At 48.7% G+C, this 24,181-nt stretch overlaps 1 protein-coding gene across 1 annotated transcript; it reads right to left on the bottom strand.

The window, feature by feature from the left end:
• Nucleotides 1-860: 860 nt before the first annotated feature.
• Nucleotides 861-22,598, bottom strand: VCP (valosin containing protein). Its single transcript, XM_050329070.1, has 17 exons — nt 22,443-22,598; nt 17,496-17,607; nt 16,955-17,127; nt 14,993-15,135; nt 11,748-11,878; nt 10,289-10,420; nt 9,788-9,890; nt 7,928-8,061; nt 7,593-7,728; nt 6,434-6,546; nt 5,647-5,811; nt 5,420-5,542; nt 4,122-4,334; nt 3,144-3,452; nt 2,131-2,286; nt 1,692-1,846; nt 861-1,322 (listed from the first exon to the last, which is right to left on the bottom strand). Exons 1-17 carry the CDS (start codon nt 22,457-22,459, stop codon nt 1,217-1,219), a joined length of 2,421 nt encoding a protein of 806 aa, XP_050185027.1. The 5' UTR covers nt 22,460-22,598; the 3' UTR covers nt 861-1,216.
• Between the last annotated feature and the right edge of the window lie 1,583 nt (nt 22,599-24,181).

Genomic DNA, 24,181 nt, shown 5'->3' with positions numbered 1-24,181 from the left:
CCACACAATTCCTGCTCTCCCCATCGTGGCTCAGCCCCAAGGGCCCAAGGACACATTCTGACACCCAAACTGTGTTTTACCCTCTTTGCAGAAACCCTCAGCTCCTGCAGCCCCTAAAAGCCGACAGTACAGGGCTGCTCTGTGCATGCCACAGCCACTGCCTCAAGACAGGGCCCCCCTCAAGCTGAGGGCAGGGCTGTGTCCAGCCTCCCATTCTGCTCCTGCTCCCTGGGACCAGACCCAGGGCTTCCCTGACATAAAAACACCAAATACAGCAGTACCACATTCTTCAGTTCAGAGAAGGGAAAATAAACCAAGCAGCAAGGCAGCAGAGGGGGGTAAGAGGAAGAAAAACCCTGATCAGAACCCAACTACGGGGTCTGGGACACCGCCTAAAGCCAGCTGACCTTCCGAGAGCAGTGCGACACGTGGAATGTGCTGAAGCTCCCCTCTCCCCTAACCACAGTGGTGTCACACTGCACTGCACAGCCCAGAGGGACCCCAAGTGCCCCTTGTGCCTGGAAGAGACAGGGATCGCTGGAGAGGTCCTTTGCTGCAGAGCCAAAGCAGCGGGAGATGTGACAGCTCATGGCCAGCCTCACAGAAGCAGCACCAGGTACCTGCTGCCAGACGCTTACCTGGTGCTTCCCATCAGAGAAGGGCCAGTGCAGGGCACAGACCCTGCCAAAGCCATCTCTCCCAGTAGCAGAGCTAGAACTTAAGTATGCAGAGCAGCCCTGAGCACAGCAGGAAAGTACATGTACAGATGGACTTCACTGGAGAAAGGAGTGCTGGGACAGCACCAGAGACACAGGTTTAGACAGTGCCAGCACCACACAAAGGAACTGCTGGGGCCTGGCTAGAGTTTTGTGGGATTTTTATTAATTTTTTTTTAATTATTTTTCGTGGGGTTTTATTTTTTTAATACAGGCTAGCGTTGTACCCTTTTGCTAAAGCTGCTGATTCTGCCACATAAACTAGAACAGAAATTTCTCAGAAATTAAGTCAGTTCCCCTTCCTTGTTAATTCACTGTCTGCCTTCCCAACTGACCACCACTCTGGATTTGTGTTTGCAGAAAACATCCCCTGTACAAAGTCTGACGTGCAGCTACACTGTTCTGACTGAGGAATGAAGAAGCCAAGAGTCCACTGAACATTGGATTTTTCCCTGTACAACGTGGCCTGGTGTGGAGTTTGGTCCACCAAGGACAGCGAGTTAACCGTAGAGATCGTCGTCATTGTCTTCGCTGTACACGTTGCCCCCGCTGCCACCTCCCGTGCCTTGGCTCGGACCGGCGCCGCCCTGGTTGCCTGAGGGGAACCTGTGTGCAGCAGAGCAGGAGGGGAGAGATGATGTTCAGAAGCCTCCTCGCAGCTCAGCACCATCCCCTCCCTCCGCACCAACCCCTGCTGACGAGTAGGACAGGCAGGAGGAATGGGATGAAGCCTTAGGGCGGGTCAAAGGGCTCACAGCTGCTGGCTGTTGCTTGTGTTAGAGGAAAAAGGGTTGTTGGACTTGAGGAGCACTAACAGGACCTGCAGCATAGCTACACTTGCCACGCTGTGGGGAACAGGAATGTGTGCTGTACACACTGGGGAGAACAGGACCTCGCAGTGGAAAAGGGGATTGTTGCCCAGAACCCATCAGAAAGCTGCCTGGGTGCCACCCGCCCCTCACACCCCAGGCGTACCTGAAGCTGCCGAAGCCACGGCTCTGCTGTAGGGTCTGTGCAAACATCTCGTATTTCCTGATGTCGTTGTCACTGACAGAGCGGCGAGCAAAGCGCATGGCCTCCTCAAAGTGATCCCTGCGGATCTCGGGCACCGGGTCATCCTCCTCCACCTCCTGCAGCAGGACAGAGGGACCAGGTGAGTCGTGTGCCCGAGGGACACCCACAGCCTCCCTCCAGGCCAGGATGCTCCCACACCGCCCACCACGGCAGGGGCTGGGGAGGCAGGCATGACTCAGGGCTGCAGCAGGTGCCTCCCGTGAGCAAGCGCTGACCACGAGGCACCCGAGGAGGGTCCTCAACCTCCCACGGGATGAGAACAAAGCGCTCCAGCTCCGTGCTCTGTGCGGGAGCCCACTCATCCCCAAGGATGCCAGAGGAGTGCGTGAGCCCCACTCACCATGGCAGAGGGGTTGGTCTGCCGCTCACGCTCTCGCCGGATCTCGCTCTCGATGGATTCACGGATGGCCAGTTTGCAGGCACGCTGGCAAATCTCTGTCAGGTCAGCCCCCGAGAAGCCATTGGTCATCTTAGCCAGGAAATCCAGGTCGACATCCTAGTGAAAAAACACAAAAGCAAGAAAGGTCTTTCCTTAACACCTCACATCCTCAGGTGACAGAGGTGTCTTCAGATCCCAAGGTGCTGCCTTAATTATGGACGATTTTGGAAAGATCAGCTGATAAGATTCTTGGTTTTGGGAAAACTTAATCACACATGAAAAGCAGGCTCTGCTCCTCACACCCACTAGGAATCCACAGGGTGGCTGTAAATGCCTCTGCACTTGCAGATTTAGGATATGATTTGCTCAGGTCTCAGCATGAGGAGTCAAACAAAACACCATCAGACTGGAAATAGAGATGGGGCGCAGGCAGACCAAGACAACTGAGCTCTCCTCCTCCCCCTCAGCTGAGAGGGTAGTACAGCAACCTCCTTTGCAACCTTCCTTCCCAACACCACCTAAAAAGGTACGCTAGGCATAAACAGGCTTGGGCTCTCATTTCATGCCTGCTTTTCTCTGAATAACTCTCAGGTGCATTATTCCTTCTCCCCAGGCAAGGGACACTGCCTATGGCAGGGTTCAGCAAGAACTCCCTGCAATGGCTCCTCTTCAATTTCAATTTCCCAGCCATGTGTTCTATGTGAATTTTTTTCACAGTACCAGAATCTTTTCCATCTCACCATAACAGGCTTTTCTGACCTTGCACCATGAGCAGAATCCCACTATGTGTGAAGACCTGCTGTGGTTGTACACCAACACCTAGCTTTGCTAATACCTAAGCTCCAAGTTCAAGCTTCTTCTTCCACCCTACCACATGGATCAGCCTCCAGGCCCCTGAGCTGTCCCCAGCCTGTGAGGAACACAAGCACCACACAGCAAATCCAAGCCAGACGCACTCAGGGCACAGATCCTACCTTGGCAACTGGTGATTTTCTCAGATTGGCCTTAAGAATTGCAACCCGGGACTTCTCGTCAGGCAGGGGGATGTAGATGAGCTGATCCAGGCGGCCGGGGCGCAGGATGGCTGGGTCGATGATGTCTGGCCTGTTGGTGGCACCGATGATGAAGACATTTTTCTTGGTGGACATGCCGTCCATCTCCGTCAGGATCTGGTTGATGACACGGTCTGCGGCGCCACCGCCGTCGCCGATGTTCCCACCTCGGGCCTTGGCGATGGAGTCCAGCTCATCAAAGAACAGCACACAGGGGGCTGCTTGGCGAGCCTGCAGAAAGCAATGGGAGCCATTATTCCATGCTAATGCCACCCAAAAAGGAGCACACCGACTCCACACCAAGCCTTCTCTACCACTAACACAGCTCAGGAGTACCAGAGCGCTGCCCCCACAAGGAGAGCTTGGAAGAGCTGCTTCAGAGCAGTTCCTGGCCACACAAACCCTCCGTTAAATTGTCCTGAACAAGATGCATTTTGCCAAAGTGGGAGGACTGTGAACCAGGCAGAAGAGTACAAACTCCAATGCCTAGAGGGAAAACTGGAGCCATTTTGCTGAAGTAGAGCTCTTCCTGCAAGACCTAAGGATGTCAGCTGGTTATTCAGGCACACAAGCAGGTGGGAAGTCCAATCGTTGTCTTCGGCTACCTAATGCATAGCCATTGGGAAAGGGAGCTGGATCTTTCTTCACAGTGTGCAGTGAGAGGAGGAGAGATCACAGGCACAAAGAAAATCCCAGTGAGAAATACAGAAAAAACTGTTCACAATGAGAGCACTATAACACCAGCACACAGGCCCAGGGAGGTCAGGGATTCTCCAACCTGCTCTCAGGGCAAGTGGGAAAAACACTACAGACACAAACAAGAACCAGGCCAGTAAGACAGATGCAGTAGAGACAAAGCTCTGAGGGAACCTCAGCACAAGGAGTAGAAGAAACACTTACCTTGTCAAAGATCTCACGCACGTTGGCTTCAGACTCGCCAAACCACATGGTGAGCAATTCCGGCCCCTTGATGGAAATGAAGTTTGCCTGGCATTCATTAGCAATGGCTTTGGCCAGGAGTGTCTTACCACAACCAGGTGGCCCATAGAAGAGAACCCCTTTTGATGGGGTCATGCCAAATTTGAGGAACTTGTCTGGGTGCTCCACAGGATACTGAAGGAAAACAAAACAAAAAAACCTCTTGTGATGAGCCAGAACAGAACAGGCCTGAAAGTTGTAAGGCTTTGGGTGGGAAAGGACCTTCAGAAGATCATCCAGTCCAAATCCACTGCCATGAGCAAGGACATCTTTCCCTGATTCAGTTTGGGTTCTCTGTCTACCAGAAACACTACCTGAGATGTCTGGTGGGTTAACCACAAGAAACTGCCTGGTGCCATTGCAGTTCTTAAGCAGACACTGATCTATTTTTTCAAATGCACCATGGCTAAGTTGGAAAGCTGCCCTAAATAACCTATGTACCTCTAGGAACTAAATACCTGTTCAGGTAGTTTTCCAGCACACTTAACCTCAGTTTCACTCTGCCCTGCAGAAGCAAAAGGGAACAGCTCATTACCTAACCTATTTGTTCTCCTCTCAAGAGACAGGCAAGGTGTCTGATATGAGCCTTTATCCTCAGCAATGAGGTCAGACACAGACGGGTGATTTTAACATCAGAAAATTAGACTGAAAATTTAGATTCTTTTATTCACAGAGAGGATGTTTCTGCAGTGCCAACTGAAAGCAAGAATGTATCAAACCAAATCATGCCCATGCATGATTCCACAGACCACTCATGACTTTTTGTCCCAATCTTTCCCTTCGTAGAGGGCTTCACAATTACTTCTCACCTGTCCCTGTGCTAAGGCTGATGGGGAGCCCTTCAAAGGCTCTCTGTAGGAACACTTTCATCCACTGCCTGACAGATAAAGCCACCACGTGAGATGATTCTCAGCAGTGGTCCCGCTCCTGGTCTCCAGTTAGGAGAAGCAGAACTGTGGCTTTCTGCATGTTGCACAACACCCACCCAAAATGACACTGTAGGCTCAGCTCAGGGATGCCTGATGCTGCTTCCCCACCTTCCTCTCCAAGTTGACTAAGATGGAACAGCATGGTATTTATAGTCCATTACAAGCAGATACCATAAAGCCCCTGCATTTACCCTGTTCTCAGTCCAAACAGGAAACTGAAGACATTCCAGATTTTATTATCACAATTATTTTTCAAGCTGGCTAAGCAAAAAATCTTTCATAAAGCTTTACCTGTACAAGCTCCTGGAGTTCTCTCTTTACATCTTCTAGACCACCAATATCTTCCCAGGTAACTTGTGGCACCTCCACCACAGTCTCCCGAAGGGCAGAAGGGTTGCTCTGGCTCAGAGCCCACTGCCAATAGACAAAACAGCATTATATAAATTCTAGCATGTTATGTTTTACTTGCTTCAGAGAAGCAATTGCACCCAGAAGAAAGGGGGGCACTCCTGCATTACCCTGAAGTCATCCATGGTCACAGCCAGCGAGTTCATCACTTCAGCATCAATGGTTTCATCTTCCAAGTCTATGAGATCCATCTTCTTTCTGATAGCCTGAAGAGCAGCTTCTGAGCAAAGAGCAGCCAAGTCAGCACCAACATGGCCATGGGTCTCGTTTGCCACCTGAAACAGAGCACTGACTATGACTCACAGGGATACAAGCAAGGTCAACGCTGGGAGGTGCAAAGCTCTGGATGGAGGACAGCAATACCAGGGCTTTCCTGAGGATCCAGCTGCTACCACATGTTTAACAGGCAAAGACACTGCTGTTCCACTGCCTACCAGAGATTGAAACTGCATCTGGCATTCAGATGGTGTGCAGAAAGATAACCCTGAGGACTGCAGTTCTTCACTCAAGACAGAGATGACAGGCACTATCTGGCTTACAGATGGGTGTCCAGTTGACACCACAATGCTCACCCAACTGTGTGAGAGCTGTTTCAAGCCTACTGTCCTTTTAAACAGAATGCTACAGCAAACAAACCCAGGAGGACAGTGGCAAGGCACTTCCAGATTGGAATGATACGCATTTGTTTCACATAGCCACACCATTCTTTACTAGTGAGCGAGGACTTTTGGTCACTGGTAAATCAGTCAGAAGTAACCTCAGAGATCACACATTCATGCAGTTTCATGCTGCCCTAATCGAAGACCTACATGTACGTGGTCAAGCCCTAACAACTCTCCCACTACGAAACAAGAGCACCAGGAACGAGACAAGCTTTCCTAATAGCACACTACTCACCTGTTCCAGATCCACATCATCAGCCAGTTTCATATTTTTCGTGTGGATCTGCAGGATCTCCAGGCGCCCAGTGGCATCCGGGATACCAATATCCACCTCTCTGTCAAAGCGACCTGGGGAGTACAAACACTTGTTGAGCTTCTGATTCTGCACAGTAGAGGAGCTGCAGTTGCTGCCTTCCTCTGACTGAACAATGTGATGACAGGCCACAAACAACTTGAGAGAATACCAGAGCTTTGGGTTTCTCTGCAGCATCTCTCAGCGCAGTAGCAGAGACAGGTCAGAGGAGAAGGAAAGGCTTTAGCCATTTAGGGTAAGTGAGACTACTATGGCTTTAGCCATTTAGGGAAAGCTAGTGTTCAGGATTCTATGACACACAGCACTGCTCATTTAGTAACTTTTACTAAGCCTCACTTTTAGGAAATTATGCTTCCCCAAACCAAGATACCATGACAAATTTTTGTTTATTTCTACCTTTGTGCCTTTATCACAAGAGTTCATGATTACTGGGAGACTTAATTTTTCAGAACTTTCACAGCAGTACCCAAACAGTCAAACACATGAACCCAGAGGGGCAGGAAACCAAGGTATCACCACAAAATTATTAACTTAGCTAGGTATGTACACCTGTATTTGTCCTCTAGCCATGGCTGTGCTTCCAAAAGGCTCACTACATATTTAAGAGGCTGTTTGCCCCTGCACACTTGACAGACTTGCTATTAGACTCTATCAAGTGGTCACACCCCAGACATTCATTCCCAATGCAATGTTTTGAACACCCGAATCTCAGAATCTACTGTATTTCTCATTAATAAAAGACAGAGAAATAGATCATTCAGAGCTTTCTGCAGTCTAAGCCATGAACGTCCCCTCAGGCATTTACTCCTTAAGTGTGTCCTGAAATAGCTTCACCTAACAGAGGCTAGCACACTTTTCCACTTCAAAGTATTATTTCTACAAGCTCTCACCTAACGTGGCACAGAAAACGGCACCAAAGGCCGGAAGCCTAGAAATTAATTCCTAGCAAGCAGCCAGAGACAGGGCAGTAGTTTATGTAACACACAGAAAGTGTTTAGCATTAATTTCTGCTCAATCCTCCCAGGGCCCCTGAGGCACGGCCTGTAAGAAAGTACGTGGCACAGGAGAAGGGGCGTGTTACCGAATCGCCTGAGCGCCGGGTCGATGCTGTTGGGTCTGTTGGTGGCTGCCATCACGATCACGTGCGCTCTCTGCTTCAGCCCGTCCATGAGGGTCAGCAGCTGAGACACGATGCGACGTTCCACCTCTCCATGTGTCTGCCCAGAGAAAAAGCAGTGGTTACACAGACAGCTCTACGAGGAGCAAGGGAGCCAGCACTGCACCAGGGCAGGCAGATACAACACGATGGTAACAAACATCATGAACTGTATCCGATCCTTCTCACCCCCAGCCCAACTGTTGACCAGCTGCTACCAAAAAGGACATGCTGCTTTACCTCCTACAGGCTCTCTTTACCTTCTCTCTTTTAGGAGCAATGGCATCCAGCTCATCAATGAAGATGATGGCAGGAGCGTTCTTCTCTGCTTCCTCAAAGGCTTTCCTCAAGTTGCTCTCAGACTCACCAGCCAGCTTGCTCATGATCTCAGGACCTAAAAAAATAACAACACTGTGGCAACGAGAAGAGAGGCAGCTAGCCCCAAAAACATGCAGCTGAATTTTTTTAGTACAACAACCACATGGGACAATCTATATTTCAAGCCAAAGCAAATACTATCAATCAAATTCACTAAATCTGCAGCTGAAAGGCAAGACCAGCATGCAGAATTACTTTCTATCATTATTTTGGTGTTTTCAGTTTAATCTAAGAGAATGCAGCACTAGTCAATGAGCTACCTTTAGCTGCCTCTTTCCTTACCCTATTTCACACTTGGTGAGCTTCTCTGTAATGTGCCACCACACACAGTTAATGCCAGTCCTAGCTTGCAAGAGAAGCAATCAAATTATATGGTGACGAATTATCAGGGTAGGGAGGGTAAAAGCTCTGTGAAGCCACCTTTGGCTTATACTACACAGATACACATTTACCTTTGGATGATCCTATAAATGAGTTTAAAAAATTAAATCAAACAGACACAAACAAACAAAAACCACAATCCTCATCGCATCTCAAAGGTTAAATAAAAAATCAAAATGTGTAAGCACACTGACCCCAAAAGCAAGGACAGCATTCCCCTGACATCTACGACTGCTGAAGACTAATGAAGGTTTACAGATTTTTTGCATCATGCTGACGGGAGTGGTAATGAACAGAAAGTATGCTCCTAAAGGACGCAAGAGAAAGAAACCTGATCCTCAGGAGCACTAAGGTTCCAAGCCGCAGCACCACAGGTGCAGGCAGGTACTCTGAGTGTCTCATTACAAGTAACTCACACGTTCGCACCAGCTCTGTCTACAACACTGCCTGCAGCTCACAGTTGGGACCAGCAGACAGAGAATGCATCGCTAACTCTGACAATGTTATTTTTATTATGCGATTGATGTACCAGTGTCTGAAGAAACGGGTGGTGCATTAGCATTCAGTGACAGCTTGCACACACTTGAGGAAGTAGATGACAAGGGTGACATATGGCTAAAACAGGCCCATCTACATCCACTATCTTGAGATACAAAGCAAGTCACTTCCCTGCTGCTGGTCACTGCTGTGCTGTGTTATATTCTCCTTTGCTATCGTTGCCACGGGTCTACGTGACTGAAATCAGAGAAGAAAAGCTGCACTCCTTCAGTGAAAATATTCAGTTATTCCAGCACTGACTAAAATAGGACAGAAAAGCAGTGCAGAAAATTCAGAATTTGGTCCTTACTAGGTATCAACCAGTAGCCACCTCAGCTGCTACAGGGGAGTTATCAATAGGAGTTCCACCACCTGTAGCAACATCCCAAGGAACTCATTATAGCTTTCAGGGAAGTTCCTTTCAACTAATGTTACATGAAACAAAATAGGTCTTATACTTGAGGGGAAAGAAATGTACAGCCACAGCAGCTTCTTTTCTGAATGGAACATGATGAGAGCAACAGAAACCTTCCCAGCTCTGCCCTCACCAACATAAATGGACAGACAGACAGACTCCAAATCCCTGTGTCAGTGCAATCTTCCAAGCATCCTGCTACAGCAAATCAAGCTTCAGGGAAGTGCCACTACAGATGCTTCCACACAAATGGCCTTCAAGTGTCCCCAGAGGCCCACTTGAAAGAGGTAAGGAAGGATGTCAGGGAGACAACGTCGCTCTAAGCATGCCCTATTAACATCATTCCATACCATAAGATGGATGAATGAGCACACAGCAGATCTGGGGCCAGAGCAGCCACAAAACTTACCATTGATCAGGAAGAAGAAAGCCCCCGTTTCATTGGCCACCGCTCGGGCAATCAGTGTTTTACCAGTGCCAGGAGGACCATACAGCAGGATCCCACGTGGAGGCTGAGGACAAAGGCCAGCAGCTTAGGTGGTGAGTATCTGAATGCTTAAGTAGCTTCACAATGAAATTTTAAGCATTTGACAAAGCCAGTCTGAAATTGTGATGCAACAGCTGCCATCCCAGTATTGCTATCAACACCCTTACTACTTTGCATGACACACAACAAAAACCTTGCCAGTAACTGGCAGCGCTGACTCAAAGCATCACTCCCTTTACAAGCTGCCAGCGCTTCAGTCTGTGTCCAGAACACATAAGCAAATACTCTACTAACAACAGCATTAAAATAGGGAAAAAAAAAAAAAAAGCCCAACACAAATTACTTATTCCCCTCTCCAGTGCCTCCTAAACCCCCCTATCATGGGGAGATCCACTCATCCACCTGGTGAACACAGGGACACACCTTCACTCCTATGGCCTTGAAGAGAGCAGGGTGTCTGAGGGGCAGCTCCACCATCTCTTTGATCTGAGCCAGCTGCTTCCGGCAGCCACCGATGTCATCGTAGCCCACTTCATTCAGTGACTCCTCTTCATCCTACCCAGAAGGAAACACATTAAACGTTTCAGTGAAAACAATAGTTCAACAACCCCTCCCAGTCCACAGAAGCCAAGAATATGGATTTTTTTCTCGTAGACATTTCTTGCCTGTCTTGAGATTCTGACTTTCAAGTCTTCCTGGTGTCTTCTACCATTGTTTCTTAGCTCTTTCTTCCCAGACATACAAAGGGAATTGCCTGCACGTACTCAAGACTTCACTGAAGCCCACCTTCTGGAATGACAGCCTCTGCTGCCAGGTTCCCTACAGACTCTAGCACAAAACAAGCTCTGTGACCCTTTGATGGGGCTAACAGAAGTAACAAGATACAACATCAGTATAAAATATACTTCCTCCTTAAACAGTAAGTGCTATGTCTAACTACTTGACATGGTCTGTCTGAATACAGTTCATGTCTGAATACAGTTCACAGATGCACCACTGTCTTTTGGGACTGACTCCAATTAGCACAGAATTTAAAGATCCAGACATATGGATAAGATCAACTGCAAACCAACCCTTTCTTCACAGCATCCATTCATTCACTGGCCTACACTGGCCTCAGTTATCTGTAACATTAGGCCACACCAAAATAATAAAATAACAGTCTGGAATCTCAGAGAGGCTCAGTCCAAGCCCCACCTACCTAAAGCAGGCCTGGACCTATCAAGCACTGAAGGTCTCCAAGTTTAGAGAGTCCTGCCCTCTCTGGGCCCTGCTCCAGGGCTGGGGGAAACATTTTTCCTAGTATCTACGGGAATCCCTTGGTCTAGCTTGTGTCAGTGCCTCTGGTCCTGTCCCTGGGTACAGCACTCAAAAGAACCTGGTCATCTGTCTCTTCTCACCAGGTAGCTGTCAGTAAGCCTGCCCTATCTAGGCTGCATCATTCCATGACCCCAGTCCCTCCTCATTCATTCCGACCTCCAGCTCATCATTTTGGTTGCTTTGGCTGAACTTTCTCCTATCTGTCACTGCAACATTTTAAGCTTTCCCTGCTAGGGATCAAGGGAACACTGGAATTAAAAGAAGCATCTAAGTCCAGCCTGAGGTATCTGGAAGCAGATGCAAAAGAGCTGCTGCCAAAGAATGGCTTCTCATCAGCAACCCTGCACCCTGATGTCTTCAGCATGTGAGGAAGGACACTGGAAGTACATTTCTCTGACTACAGCAGCTCATCTCCTGAAAATGCAGGTTCTAATCATGAAGTTAAATGCAAAAAATGGCAAAACAGGAACTCCGAACACTGCTGCCCTCAAGCACTGCCACGGAAACAGACTTTGGACAAAGGAGATTCAGCAGGAGAACTACATGGCAGGGTTCTGCTCACCTCTCGTTTGATGGGCTCTCCTTCACAATGGATCACTGTGTCTGGAGCCACTATGCAGTAAGGGCTTGGATCTGTCTCCACCACTTTGAACTCCACTGCACGCATCCCTCCACGCACCAAGAAGATGTCACCTGTAAAATCCCACACATCAGTGGCCTCCTGCAACCCACATCTCCAAAAGGTCAATCCCTGTACTGTCAGCAGCTCCAGAGTTCAAGGAAATGGGTCACACAAGCAGACGCTGCTGGCATTTGTAACACTGCTCTGTGTGTTAAATTCCAGATCTGCACCTACTGTGACCACCCAAACACTGCTTAAGTTCTCAAATTTCATCCAGTACAAAACAGCAAACAATAGAAGAGAATACCCAGCCTAAATACAAAACACAAAGGCAAGGAATCACATTTCTTTTCCATTCAGTTTCAATTTAAAATTTCTAGAACAGGCAGAAAGCCCTAACTTAATAAAAATTTGTTCTGAATTTATTACAACTACTTGCTACTAGTTATAATTGTTCGTATCCAGAAACAGAATAACAAGTAACACTGCCCTATGACTCCTGGCTAAACTGGGGTACAGACCCTGGATAACCTCAGCTTGTGTCTATAGTATATTTGGACCTATTTGTTACAGCAGAAGTGCCACAAGCACAACTCCAAAAATGCATTTGGTTTTCTACACACCCTCCCAGTTATTAATTACTTTGCAGAAGTGGATTTAGTCAGGGTGCAAACTGGTATACTTGTTTTGGTTTCAGCTGGAATAGAAGTAATTTTCTTCTTAGTAATTGGTAAATACAGTGCTGTGTTTTGGATTTTCTGTGAGAATAACATTTATAACAACCTGATATTTCAGTTGTTGCTCAGCAGTGCTTACCCTGAATCAAGAACTTATCAGTGTCCCATGCTCTGGCAACGACCAGGTGTACAAAAAACTGGGAGGGAGCATGGCCAGGAGAGCTGAACCGAACTGGCCAAATGGATATTCCATACCATAGAATGCCACGCCCAGTATATAGAGTGGGGGGATTTCACTGGGGAACACCAAGCACTGCTGGGGCATAGGATGGGCATCAGTCAGCAGGTGGTCAGCAATTGTGCTGTGCAACATTTGCCTTTCTTGGGTTTCATCACTACCCTTTTCCATTACAATTACCATTATAATCTTCATTATTGTTCCATTTTACTTTGTTTCAATTATTAAACGAATTTTTATTTTTTTCCCCCATCTCCTCCCCATCCCATGGCTGGGTGGGGAATGAGTGTCTGTGTGATACTTAGGTGCCTGCCGGGGTCAAAGCACAACAGTCCTTTTGGGCACCCAACAAGAGCACAAAGGGTTCAGACAAGGACAGACCCGAGCAGGGCACTTAAACTAAATTTGTTACAAGCACTCTTTGTATCGGTGCAATAGTAGCTGGTGACAATGTAGATTTTGCGCTTGTTCTCGGGATGTATTTTTAACACCTTACTGTACCTGTTTGCCGGTGTGATATTTATGGTCCTTGGGGCCTGGGTAAAGGTTATCATTGGCTTGTTCTTTGCAGTAGTGGCTTATGATACAATGGAATCGCTGGTCGGGAAGCAAATCTGGTACCTGCACTGAGCACTGCTGCTCCCTGAGTTCTTCGGGAGCCATCCACTGGGAACTACTGGTAATTGCACCTTGGCTACACCTCCTCCTCCCTCCCTCCGATGTCTTCCTTTTCCTCCAGGCTGACTAAAGCAGCATTTGAGAATTTGAAAGATTTTTAATATCCTTTCAAAACACCTGAAACCAAGCTGGTCCTTAGCACTGAGTCATGGAATATCCCAAGCGGGAAGGGACCCACAGGGATCATCATGTCCAACCTCTGGCCCGGCACAGGACAGCCCCAAGAGTCACACCACGTGCCTGAGAATTGTCCAAACACTTCTGGTTTCTGGAATTCTGTCACAGCTGGTGCTGTGAACCAGCATGTTGTTGAATGTGTTTTCAGGTCTTGTTTAAGGTTAACATTATTTAAAAACATCATCCAGAGGTGTGTTTAGAGCATGGACAGTTACGAGTGGCTGGGTGTGTGAAACAGTATGGGAAAGCACCTAGGACAGTGGTTACCTCCAACATTTTGGTATTTCAACCCTGAAGAAGTGTACAGTCCTGAAAAACTAGTAAAATATCTGGAAAAAGGTGTGCTGCCACGTTGGTAGTTTGAGGGAGACTCAAATCACTGCAACACACTGAGACCTGGCCCAGGCCCACGGAACCTCGTTCAACACTATTCCATACCCTCAGGGGAAAAGAAGATCTTTGGATCTGACACTGAGGTTACTCCAATCCCAGGGACAGGCAGAGCATGGCACTGAGAGGCTGCATTGCATTCCTTATGGTGCACTAGCCTCTCGAAAATCAAATTATTTAGTGGATTGTTCAAGACCACACCAAGCACAAAGCGTGGTAGGACCAGCAAACATGGATACACATTTAGCAAAAGCCACCTGGTGACTGGCACTGCCCAACTAACATTTCTGTGTACTGGAGAAGGGGATAAAGTTCATGTAATTCACATAAAAATTAGGTTGAGGAAAACACTCTTGGTTACTCCTGCCTCAGGCAAAGACAAGCCCATCCGTGGTTCTGCTTTTCCTCAAAGACCTGGGTGCACTTGGTGGGCAATGTGGGAAGATGGAGAAGCACTATGTATGGCTCAAGATGATTTGATTTTGGGTGAGAGTAGGAAATTAACTAAATTGTATTATGGTAATTGCTACATAATACTGCATATTATAACTTCTATAGCAGCTCTACACACATCACCACGATGAGCACCTTGTAGCAGCCATCTCCACCACTCCACATCTGGGGATCTGAACCTGATTCCCCTCTGATTACCCTATTAATTGAGGATGAACTTTGACGAAACCAGGCAAGCACAACACATACCCAACTATGCAGGCAACTCCCCAATTTCATCAAACGGTAGCAACTTAAGTTTCATGACATTTTCTCCCAGGTTCCACCTGAGCCTTTTCTGATGATCCTTCATTTTACATAGGTAAAAAAAAGCAGATCAATCTGCTCTGCCAGCCAGCAGCAGCAATCACTCCTTCTGAAGATTAGGGCAAATTTGAATCAACACCAACAAACATCACTCTACAGATGTCAGTCTAACCTAACCTGTGCAAGCTTCTAGAAATTTTCTGTATTCAGTTTTAGGACTAGTTCACACTTGCTGCCGTGAGGACTTCAGTGACAGGCATTATTACCTTTCCTGATGGGTCTGTAGGCTTCCAGGAAGTAGGGCTTGAGATAGACCTCAAATAGGTTCCCCGTGATCCCCTCTACTGTGTCATCAATTGGCAGCACGTGGATACGTTTGCCATATTTCACATCTGGGCAGGGCTGGATGCTGCAATGGAAAAAAAGGTCAGTTAGCCACATTATGCTGGACTTGCACCTGGGTCTGGAAAAGGTAGTGATGTCCCTTCCCAGAAAAGTACATTCGAAGACCATACAAAGTCCTGGTGAGACCTCCCACCTGCATAAGAACATTTCAGTGCTGAAAACGCAAAAATCATACCACCAAGGGCTGGTCTTCACAGCACACACTTGCCTTCACTCCTCTCAGCCCTGTCCAAAACCACTGGGGAGTTTCATACTTTCCTTCTACCCTTCTGCCCTCCTGCAGCCCCACTCACTGTCCCCCAAGGCACATTCACACATTACTAATGCAGCCTAAAGACCTGCAAGAGTCACAAGATAACTTTTATTTCAATAACAAGCTACTGCAGAACCAGCTGCATGGGAAAGTGAGCTGGGGAAAAACTCTTTGTTCCTTCTCTCTCTCAGTTACTACAGAGACCAGAGTTCCTGTTGCTGACAGACCTGATTTCTGAGCAAAGGCTCTCACAGTATCAGTGAAGGGTAACCATCTTTGCAGCCAGGTGTTTGCCAGTCCCACTTTGTGGGGGCTGACAATTAGGTTAAAGGTTGGAGGCCCCTTTCCCCTTTCTAAATCCATGCTACTGTTATTATTGTGAGACAAAACAGTCTACTGTAGCCACAGCTCAGAGTATCAAGCTATGGCAGAAAGCTCAAACTGGCTTTGCCAGCGAAGAGAAGCCTGTGTGGAACTGTAGCTAAACACACAGATTTGCATATGTGACTTTTGTCAGAGGCTCCCAAAGGATTCTTTTACTACATGCTTTACAGAGAGGACACAGCAAAGGGGTGAAGGAAAAGACAGACTATCCCAGAAGGAATGACAGACCGCAATCAGGAAGCGATTAGCACAAATCTGGATCTTGGCAGAAACAAGGGCATAGTAAGCAGTGAAAGACTGGCAAAAAAAACTTTGAGGGCAAGAGGTGTGAAAGTCCCTCACCTCACAACGAGTCAAGACAACTGTTAACACATTTGGGAGGCTGAGAACCACTACAGACACAGTGCCAACAGAGGAGAGCACAGGCTGTCACACTAAAAGGGACGCCAACAGTAACCTCACATCAGTTTAAAGTAAGGATTCATCTCTATTTTAAATCCAGAGACAGGCACAAAGCACCACTGTGTCCCAAACTATACCAGAGTTTAAAAATTACATTTTTTAGTGGTAGAGAGATGGGTGGAACAGGCTCATTTCTCTTATCAGTGAAGTTTGTATGAAACACATTTTGCATCTAAAAATTATTCCAGATACCACCTCAAAAATTCTAGTGTCAGAAACCAGGCTCCAACTTGCCCAGAAAACGCAGAATATTCCATACTGGGAAAATGCTCAGGAGGAGGAGCTGTTAGCTCTCTCATATTTAAGACTGCAAACTACCATTTTTATGTTTAGGAAATGCTCACATGCTCCTCTTCTCCCCTCTCCCATCACAGAACGGAACCTGTCTCCCTTAAGCCAAGATTCATACTTCTAAGCTTTCCTACTTACTACTTTTAAGGTCCTTCCAACCCAAACCATTCAGTGATTCTGCTTTCTGCAAGTGTTGCACAACAAAATCCCTGCAACGTTTTTTACGCACTCCTAATTTTAAAATTCCTTTTACAACAGAAAACTGGAAAATAAGCACTCTTGGGAGATTCTACTCCCGCTACTTGATTGTTTCACTTTTTTTGCCACTCATTTCTAGCATGCTTTAACTTCTTTTTGCCATAGGGCAGCTCAGATTCTACAAGATCAACTACCGTGTTGCTAATTCCTTCCACGGGTAAAACTGTGTCCTCACCTGATCACGTCACCCAGGCGCACCCTCAGGTTGTTGCGAACAACCCTGTTCATGCGAATCTTCTCATCTGAGCACGTATCATCTGATAGAACAATGCAGACTGCTTCTCTCCTCTTCTTCCCTTTTAGCAGGACAGTGTCTCCTCTGAACAGCTGCAGTTCATCCATTTTTGCCTGTGAACAGCGAGAGTGTCGGAACAAGCTTTTGGCAAAACAGGAATTCAAGCATTTTAAGGAGAGTTACTCAACTTTGGAAAATGTACCTTGGAAGTGACATACTGAATACACAATGACAGAGGCTCCCACTATCCTGCTATAGAACTAATCCTGAAACCAAAGGGCACAAGCCCAACCCTACAAATTGAGACTCAAAAAACATTTTATCACTGAAGAGAAACAAGACAACCCTCCCTCCCTTGCAACAGCTGTAGCTTCCGACACAAATACTTGCACTCATGTTGCAAAAGTTACATTTCAAGTTAATAGACAGCAACAGCTTGCAAATTACCAGATTAAATGCTTTGCCTCTACAGATGACGCACCTGGGACAGTGACACAACACTGTTGTCTTCGTTGATGGCTTCATCAACAATTAACCGATTGGGCCTGTTCTTCTGCTTCAGAATAGCAGTTGATAAGTCATCCGCTTTAGAGCTGGGAGAGAGAACACAACTCATGAGACTCAGTGACACTGGCGCTGTCCAGCCACCCTCATATTCTGCAAGTTTCTTTGTTGTCTTGCCTTTTAGGAATTACACTTGTTTGTAGGACACACCAGGGAGTAGTTGCGGGAGTTTAAAGGACAACGTTTTCTGCCAGTAAATATAACTATGAGCCTTAAATGAAAATAGCTATGAAGTTACCTATGAAAAGAAGTGGCCAGTGAGATGTTGCTGACTCTAAGATGTTCTACCTCAAAGAATTAGTCAGACTCATCTGAAATCACATGTAACCACTGCCAACAAAAGTTCAAGTCTATCTGGTGTGAAATCCCAGATAAATAGGGGAATTAAAGGACAATGCTGCAGCTCCCCTAACAGGAAGAGTTGTAAGAGTTTAGCCTGTCGAGGCTTATTAGTTAAATCTAGCAAGCTAATATAAATATTCAAGTGCTCATGGAAAATTGTTCTGGGTCTTTTTTTAGGATATAAGCACCTTTCCGTAATACCTTCACAGGAGTCACTGCAGCTCTAGCCTGTGACTGACACCACAAGAAATACAAGAGATAATTCATTCACCTTGATAAAACAGGGCAAGCAGAACACCAAGGAAAGGGAAGAAAGGCAGATTATTAACTGTTTTCCTTCAAAATCTAATACAGCAAATAATCACTCTATGAAAGAAGAGGAATTTGAACCAACTGACTCCAGAGGAGTTCTTGGAAGTTGTACATGAGCCAGACACAATAGGGGTGGACTGTTGTCTTCCCCGGGTGGGCATCTGACTACTTTCTCCAAGTATTCCAGACGTGCTGGTGTCCAAAGCCAGAATAGAAAACTTCACACAGTTTGACTTGATTGTAACAAAGAAAACAAAGTCTTCCTTTGCCCTAAGCAAGCAGCAAGCCCCAGAGAGCAGGGAGCTCTGTGGGCAATGGTGACAGTCACACACTTTGGCTCCCTTTCGCTCTTTTAGGGACAGAATGACCAGAAAAAAACCCACAAACTTTGAGTGGAAATGGCAGCTGGGGATCACTTGGCATGTTCACTGCATTTTTAAAAGTCCGTCAGCAAGGGTTGACATATCTACGGTGTGATGTTACCCAGGTCACCCCGCCCCTCAACACAGAGGCTCCTTCCAAGTCAGGCTACATGGTCTTGGGTCTTCCTCCAACACGCAAAAAGGGGAAATAATACTGAGCAAGCCTGTAGGGGGAAGCCAGCTTGTTTCCAAGAGGCTCTCAAACTTCCCGTAAATCAGCGCAGCACAGGAAACATGTTACAAATGATAGGCAACATTATTTTAAGTGAACAAAAGGGGAAGTTGCAAAACATCTTTCCTGGACTGCCAACACTGGGAAAGTTGCCTTTTTCTCCCTCTTCACTGGAGAGTGAAAGAGAGAAGATATTATAGATCTAGTCTCTGAACACAAAAGGACACAAGGAACGGTGCTGGATACATCCTGGAAGGAGCTTATCTTCAATCTAAAATGTGGTCTTCCTAGAGTCCTAAAAAGTCTGGGATTTCCAGCAAAACCAAAAGAGCAATAAGAAAACTGGATACATTTTCAGGCCAGGTTGTGGTTAAACAGTGCATAAAGCCAACAACCTACTTGTAAGGACCTTGCTCAGCATTAGCTCCTGGCCACTGGAAACTAATTTAGCAGGAAGATTTAAAACTCTGACTAGGTAGACACAATGCCCCTATTTGGCTTGTTCCAAGCGTGAATGTAACTCATACCCCCCTAAACACGAAATGTGGATCCAAAGGCCTTTTGATAAGAAGTCTGCTGCCAGACTTCGGCTACGTGAGCTGTCACCGGAACCGAGTGGCTGTCCCTGGGGACACAGGGACTACCACACAGCCTGGAAAACAGCCTGGGACACAGGATCAAAAATAAATGGTAAAGGAACCAGCCAGCAAGTGGAAGCTTTTCAACCAAAACTGTCCACAAACCAAAACCTGTAGGAAACTGGAAAAGAAGTTCTGACACCTCCTGACACGCAGCAGTGCTGAAGAACACAGCAAGACTCCACTTGTTTCTGCTGAATGCGAGAGAAAAGTTTTGGCATGGAAGAACCGGACCTACAGTTCCCTAAGAAGTGAGGGCTGGATCAATGTCAGGCGCACTTAAGAGTGATCGAAAAGCCTAGAGGCATTAAAAATGGAATAAAAGTCTCCGAGAAACAGCATGGAGGGATCTAAATGTGCGGGGTCAGTTTCAGTGCTCTGACCCGACAGTTCTGCAGAGACAAAAACAAAGGTTCTACAAAATTACAAGTCAGCTAGGCAGCACACTGATGTTATTTCTCCCGCAGATAAGGGTAAACAATTGGATAGACAGGCACTCCCCATCTTCCAGCAGTAATCTACAGTGTTGTACCATCATCATTTACCCTCATTGCATCTCTCTGCAGGTTCCTCCTGCTGTAGCTGAAATGACAGGGCAAAACAGATCTGTGCACCTCAACCACACTCAGACAAACCCTGACATCTGTGGGAAGGACAGCATGAACAGAAAATACCAAGCAGGAAACCCCACGGCATGGGTTGGGGCTCTCTCCTGACAACTTTCCTGCTCCTGCTGGCAAGTTTCAGCAAAGGGTAGAGACAGACAGGTAACCTGGGCGATTTTTACAGTTCCTCAGTGAGCTTTCTATCAGATAGAGCCTAGTGCAAACCCTCCAAACCATCTCCCTGATCCACTCCTCTTGTCAGCTCACTCACACACTTTTCCTCTTGTTCCTTTCTCTCTCTGGCTCAACAAAGAGACAAACTGAACACAAACTGCAGCTTTAGAGCTGTTTTGGAATTAAAAGGAAATTCAAGCTGCCCCTAGACAGAGGCCAGAAGAGAGGAATCAACGCCCAGCACAGTGAATGGCCCACCTTGCACACAAAGTGCAAGACATCTATGGAACTGAATCAAACGTGTGTTAGCACTAAAGGCCAACCACAGAGGGTTCCCTGTTCACATCTTCAGCCCCCTTTTCTCTCTCAGTAAAGCAGTTCAACAGCCCCACTAGACACAGGGAAGGAGCAGAGGGACTTTCTACAACTTAGAGAATCACAGACTTTCCTGAGCTGGAAGGGACCCACAAGAATCATCGAGTAAAACCCCTGGCCCAGCACAAGACTCCCCCAAGAATCACACCATGTGCCTGAGAGTGTTGTCTAAACACTTCTTGAACTCTGTCAGGCTCCTGGGGAGGCTGTTCAGTGCCCACCCACTCTTTGGGTGAAGAATCTTTTCCTAATATCCAACCTAAACCTCTCCTGACACAACTTCATGGACTCACACCACTCCACAGTTTCTCTCTGTGTCAGAGCTCCCCTCATTCAGCACAAAAAGCCCAGAGGCATCACAGGGCATGGTATGAAGAGCCAGAACACAAAGTAATTACTAATTAGTGATCCTCCTGAAAAGGACAATCAACCTCCAAAGCCTCGTTTAGAGTAAGGAAACAAGCTGTTCCTCTAAGTCTGTGCTAAAAATAAGCAAAAAGTCACTGTCTCAGAATGATTCCAGATGCAGAAACAAAAGTGAAAACTGCCATGCCTTCTGTGTGTTGGTCTGGCTTTTTATAACCATCCTTATGAAATCACTTCCCAGATAAAACCCACGAGCAGTTTCTTACCACCCTGAACATCTAAGTTACAGATTAAACTGCTTTTCCCAGGCAGGTTTTCAAGAACAAAAAAAAATTCATAAAAAGTTTGTCCATGAGCGAGGTGCCTGAGGTATGTGGTGACTGCAGTCACTTACTGGAATGAGACAACCACGGGGTGAGCTCAGACCCGTGCTGGAGACCCCAAGTTTTCAACACTGCTTCAGACAGGTTGGCACAGGAAAACAGGAATCCCTGGAGAACCCACACTCCCTGAGCTTCTGGAATGCCTACTTGCCGTGCTAAGGCTCGGCTCAGCAAGATGGCTGCCAGCAACAGGGACAAAAAATGGCATCTAAAAAGTAACCCCGTCCCAGCTGCAAAGTAACTTTTGCTGGTTCCTGCACGGGCGAGATGGACTTTGCTAACGTAACAATCCCCTTTTAAAAACACTGTTCACCCCCCTCGGCTGCTCAGCAGGGCTCTGGGAATGCCACTTTCACCACAGAATGCCTGGCCTGGCACACCTTGCTGAAACTGGCCCGGCAGGACCAAGCAGGTCCGGATTCCAGGAGTGGCGAAAGGAAAGGAAAACGCACGCAAAGGACATGAAAGGGATCAAAAGCGCCTCTGGCGAGGCCAAAAAAGTCACTTAGAGTATCCCTGCTTTGGGGAAAATTTGTCTTTCGGTTCTATTTCACTCCTTTCGAGGGGCGCCTGGGCTGCGAGCAGGGGCTGTTACTCATTTTTGAGGGGAGTGTAAGACAATTCTCAGCCTGGAACTCAGCAGAGGCTTCAAGAGCGAGGCCGGACACTCGAGAGGAAAACACCGCCAATCGCCTCAGCCGTGCCCGGCACAACATGTCGGCCTCGGTCAGCGCCAAGTCCCTCGCCAGCCCCGGCCCGGGAGCCGCGGCGAGCCCGCGGAGCCCGGGACGGGGCCGGGAAACAAAGCCCTGGGCGGTGCGGGGCCCTGCGGCCCCGGGCCCGGGCAGGGCCCTGCGGGAGGCCTGGCCCGGCCTCGCCCCCCCGCCATGACTCGACACTTCCCGGCGCGGCCCGGCCGTGGCGGGGCGGGCAGCGGGGGCGGCCCAGCCCCATCCCGGCGCCGCCGCTGCCCGCCCGGGGCCCGCGGGCCGCTCCGGGAGAGGCGGGCGGGCCGCAGCAGGCCCAGGCCGCGGTAGGGCCTAGCCCGCAGGGAGACGGCAGGCGCCGCACTTACTCGGATCCCGAGGCCATGGCGCTGCGGGGAAAGGGGCGAGGGGCGGCGGGCGGCGGGTCCGCGGGGCGGGCAGGGGGTCCGGAGGGTCGCGGGGGTCGCGGGCGGCGGGCGGAGGGTCCGGGGCGTCCGCGCTGGCTGAGCCTCAGCGCCGACTCATCGGCGGCGGGAGCCCCGCCCACGCCGCCTGCCCTGCCTAGCAACAGTCTGCGCCAGCCAATCGGAAATTCCGCCCGGCCGCCGCTGCGGCCAATGGGCGGCGGGGAAAGAAAAAAGGGCCAGCGCTCCGCCTCCTCCCCGCCCCCTGCTCGCACTCTGGCCAATCGCCTCGAGCCAGGCTCCCCTCCCCGCAGCCAATCGGAGCGCGGCGTTCGACTGAGTGACAGCGCCCGGGCGGCCAAAGGCGAGGAGCCACCGACGGGACCATGCGGGCGGGAAGTCCCGCCCCCGCCCCCCGATTGGGCGGAGCCCCATGGGAAGACCAATCAGGAGGGGTGGGGGGCGCACGCGCAGTCGTTCCCGCCACCCGGCGCTCCCGCGGTCCTGCCCCTGGGATCGCGGAATTCCCTGGGATGGGAGGGACCCTCGGATCATCTGGTTCCAACGGCCTGCCGTGAACAGGGACACCTTCCACCGGAGCAGGGTGCTCAGAGCCCCGTCCAGCCTGGCCTTGAACACTGCCAGGTGTGGGGCAGCCACAGCTTCTCTGGGCAAGCTGTGCCTGGGGGAAACCACCCTCGCAGGAAAGAATTTATTCCCAATACCTCATCTAACCCTGCCCTCTGGCAGTTTAAAACAGCCACCTCCCCCCATTCTGTCAATCCATGTCTCTTTCAAAAGTCCCTCTCCAAGTCTCTTGCAGCCCCTTGAGAGTATGAAAAGTCTCCCTGGAGCCCTCTCCTTCAGGCTGAACAATCCAAACTCTCCCAGCCTTTCCTCCTACGAGAGATGATCCATCCCTTTGATCATCTTGGTACTCCTCCGCTGGACTCACCCCAGCAGGTCCGTGTCCTCCATGTGCTGGGCCCCCAGAGCTGGCTGCAGTGCTCCAGGTGGGTCTCACCAGAGCAGAGCAGAGGGGCAGAATCCCCTCCCTCCCCTGCTGCCCACCCTGCTTTGGATGCAGCCCAGGATGTGCCCAGCTGTTTTCCCAAAGGCACTGCAGGACAAAGCCCACCCAAAGCCCCTCTGTCCCTCCAGTGCTGAGGCTGCAACAGCTCCTGCCTCCTGCTTCTCCTGAGCTCTGTTTATGTTCTCTCCCCTCTCTCCCAACTCATCCTTTGCATGCAGCTCCCAAACATCCCTCTTCTCTTGTGGGAGGCAAGGCTTGACAAAGGCTGGGATTATGTCACTTCCTCACCTGAAATAAACTGCACCAAGTGCTGGGCAGGGGCAGGTGTTCCTTCAGCCCTGATCACTTGTGGGGCCACAGAGCTGGGACACACAAGGGGTACACAGGCACGTGTCCAGGCGCTGCTCCCATCCCTGTGAAATCCCATGTGGAATTTAGACCTTGGAGCTGCATGCTTCAGCCAAAACCCCTTCTCTGAGCTCCAAACTGCAGCAGCTGAGCAAAACACAAAGCAGAGATAGGACAGAATTCCAGTGCTCTGGAGCCTGGAGCACAGAGCTGGCACAAAGGATGAGGATATCTCTGCCCTTGGATACACCCAGGATACAGCTCCAGGCAGCGAAAACGCCATAACTGCACTGTTTCTCTCTGGAAAACCGGCACAGAAAAG

The sequence above is a fragment of the Myiozetetes cayanensis genome, unplaced genomic scaffold (genome assembly GCF_022539395.1).
Source record: "Myiozetetes cayanensis isolate MyiCay16 unplaced genomic scaffold, myiCay2020 scf4, whole genome shotgun sequence".
Taxonomy (NCBI): domain Eukaryota; kingdom Metazoa; phylum Chordata; class Aves; order Passeriformes; family Tyrannidae; genus Myiozetetes; species Myiozetetes cayanensis.
Note: the sequence above shows the minus strand (reverse complement) of the source record. Positions and strands in the feature narration are given on the sequence as shown.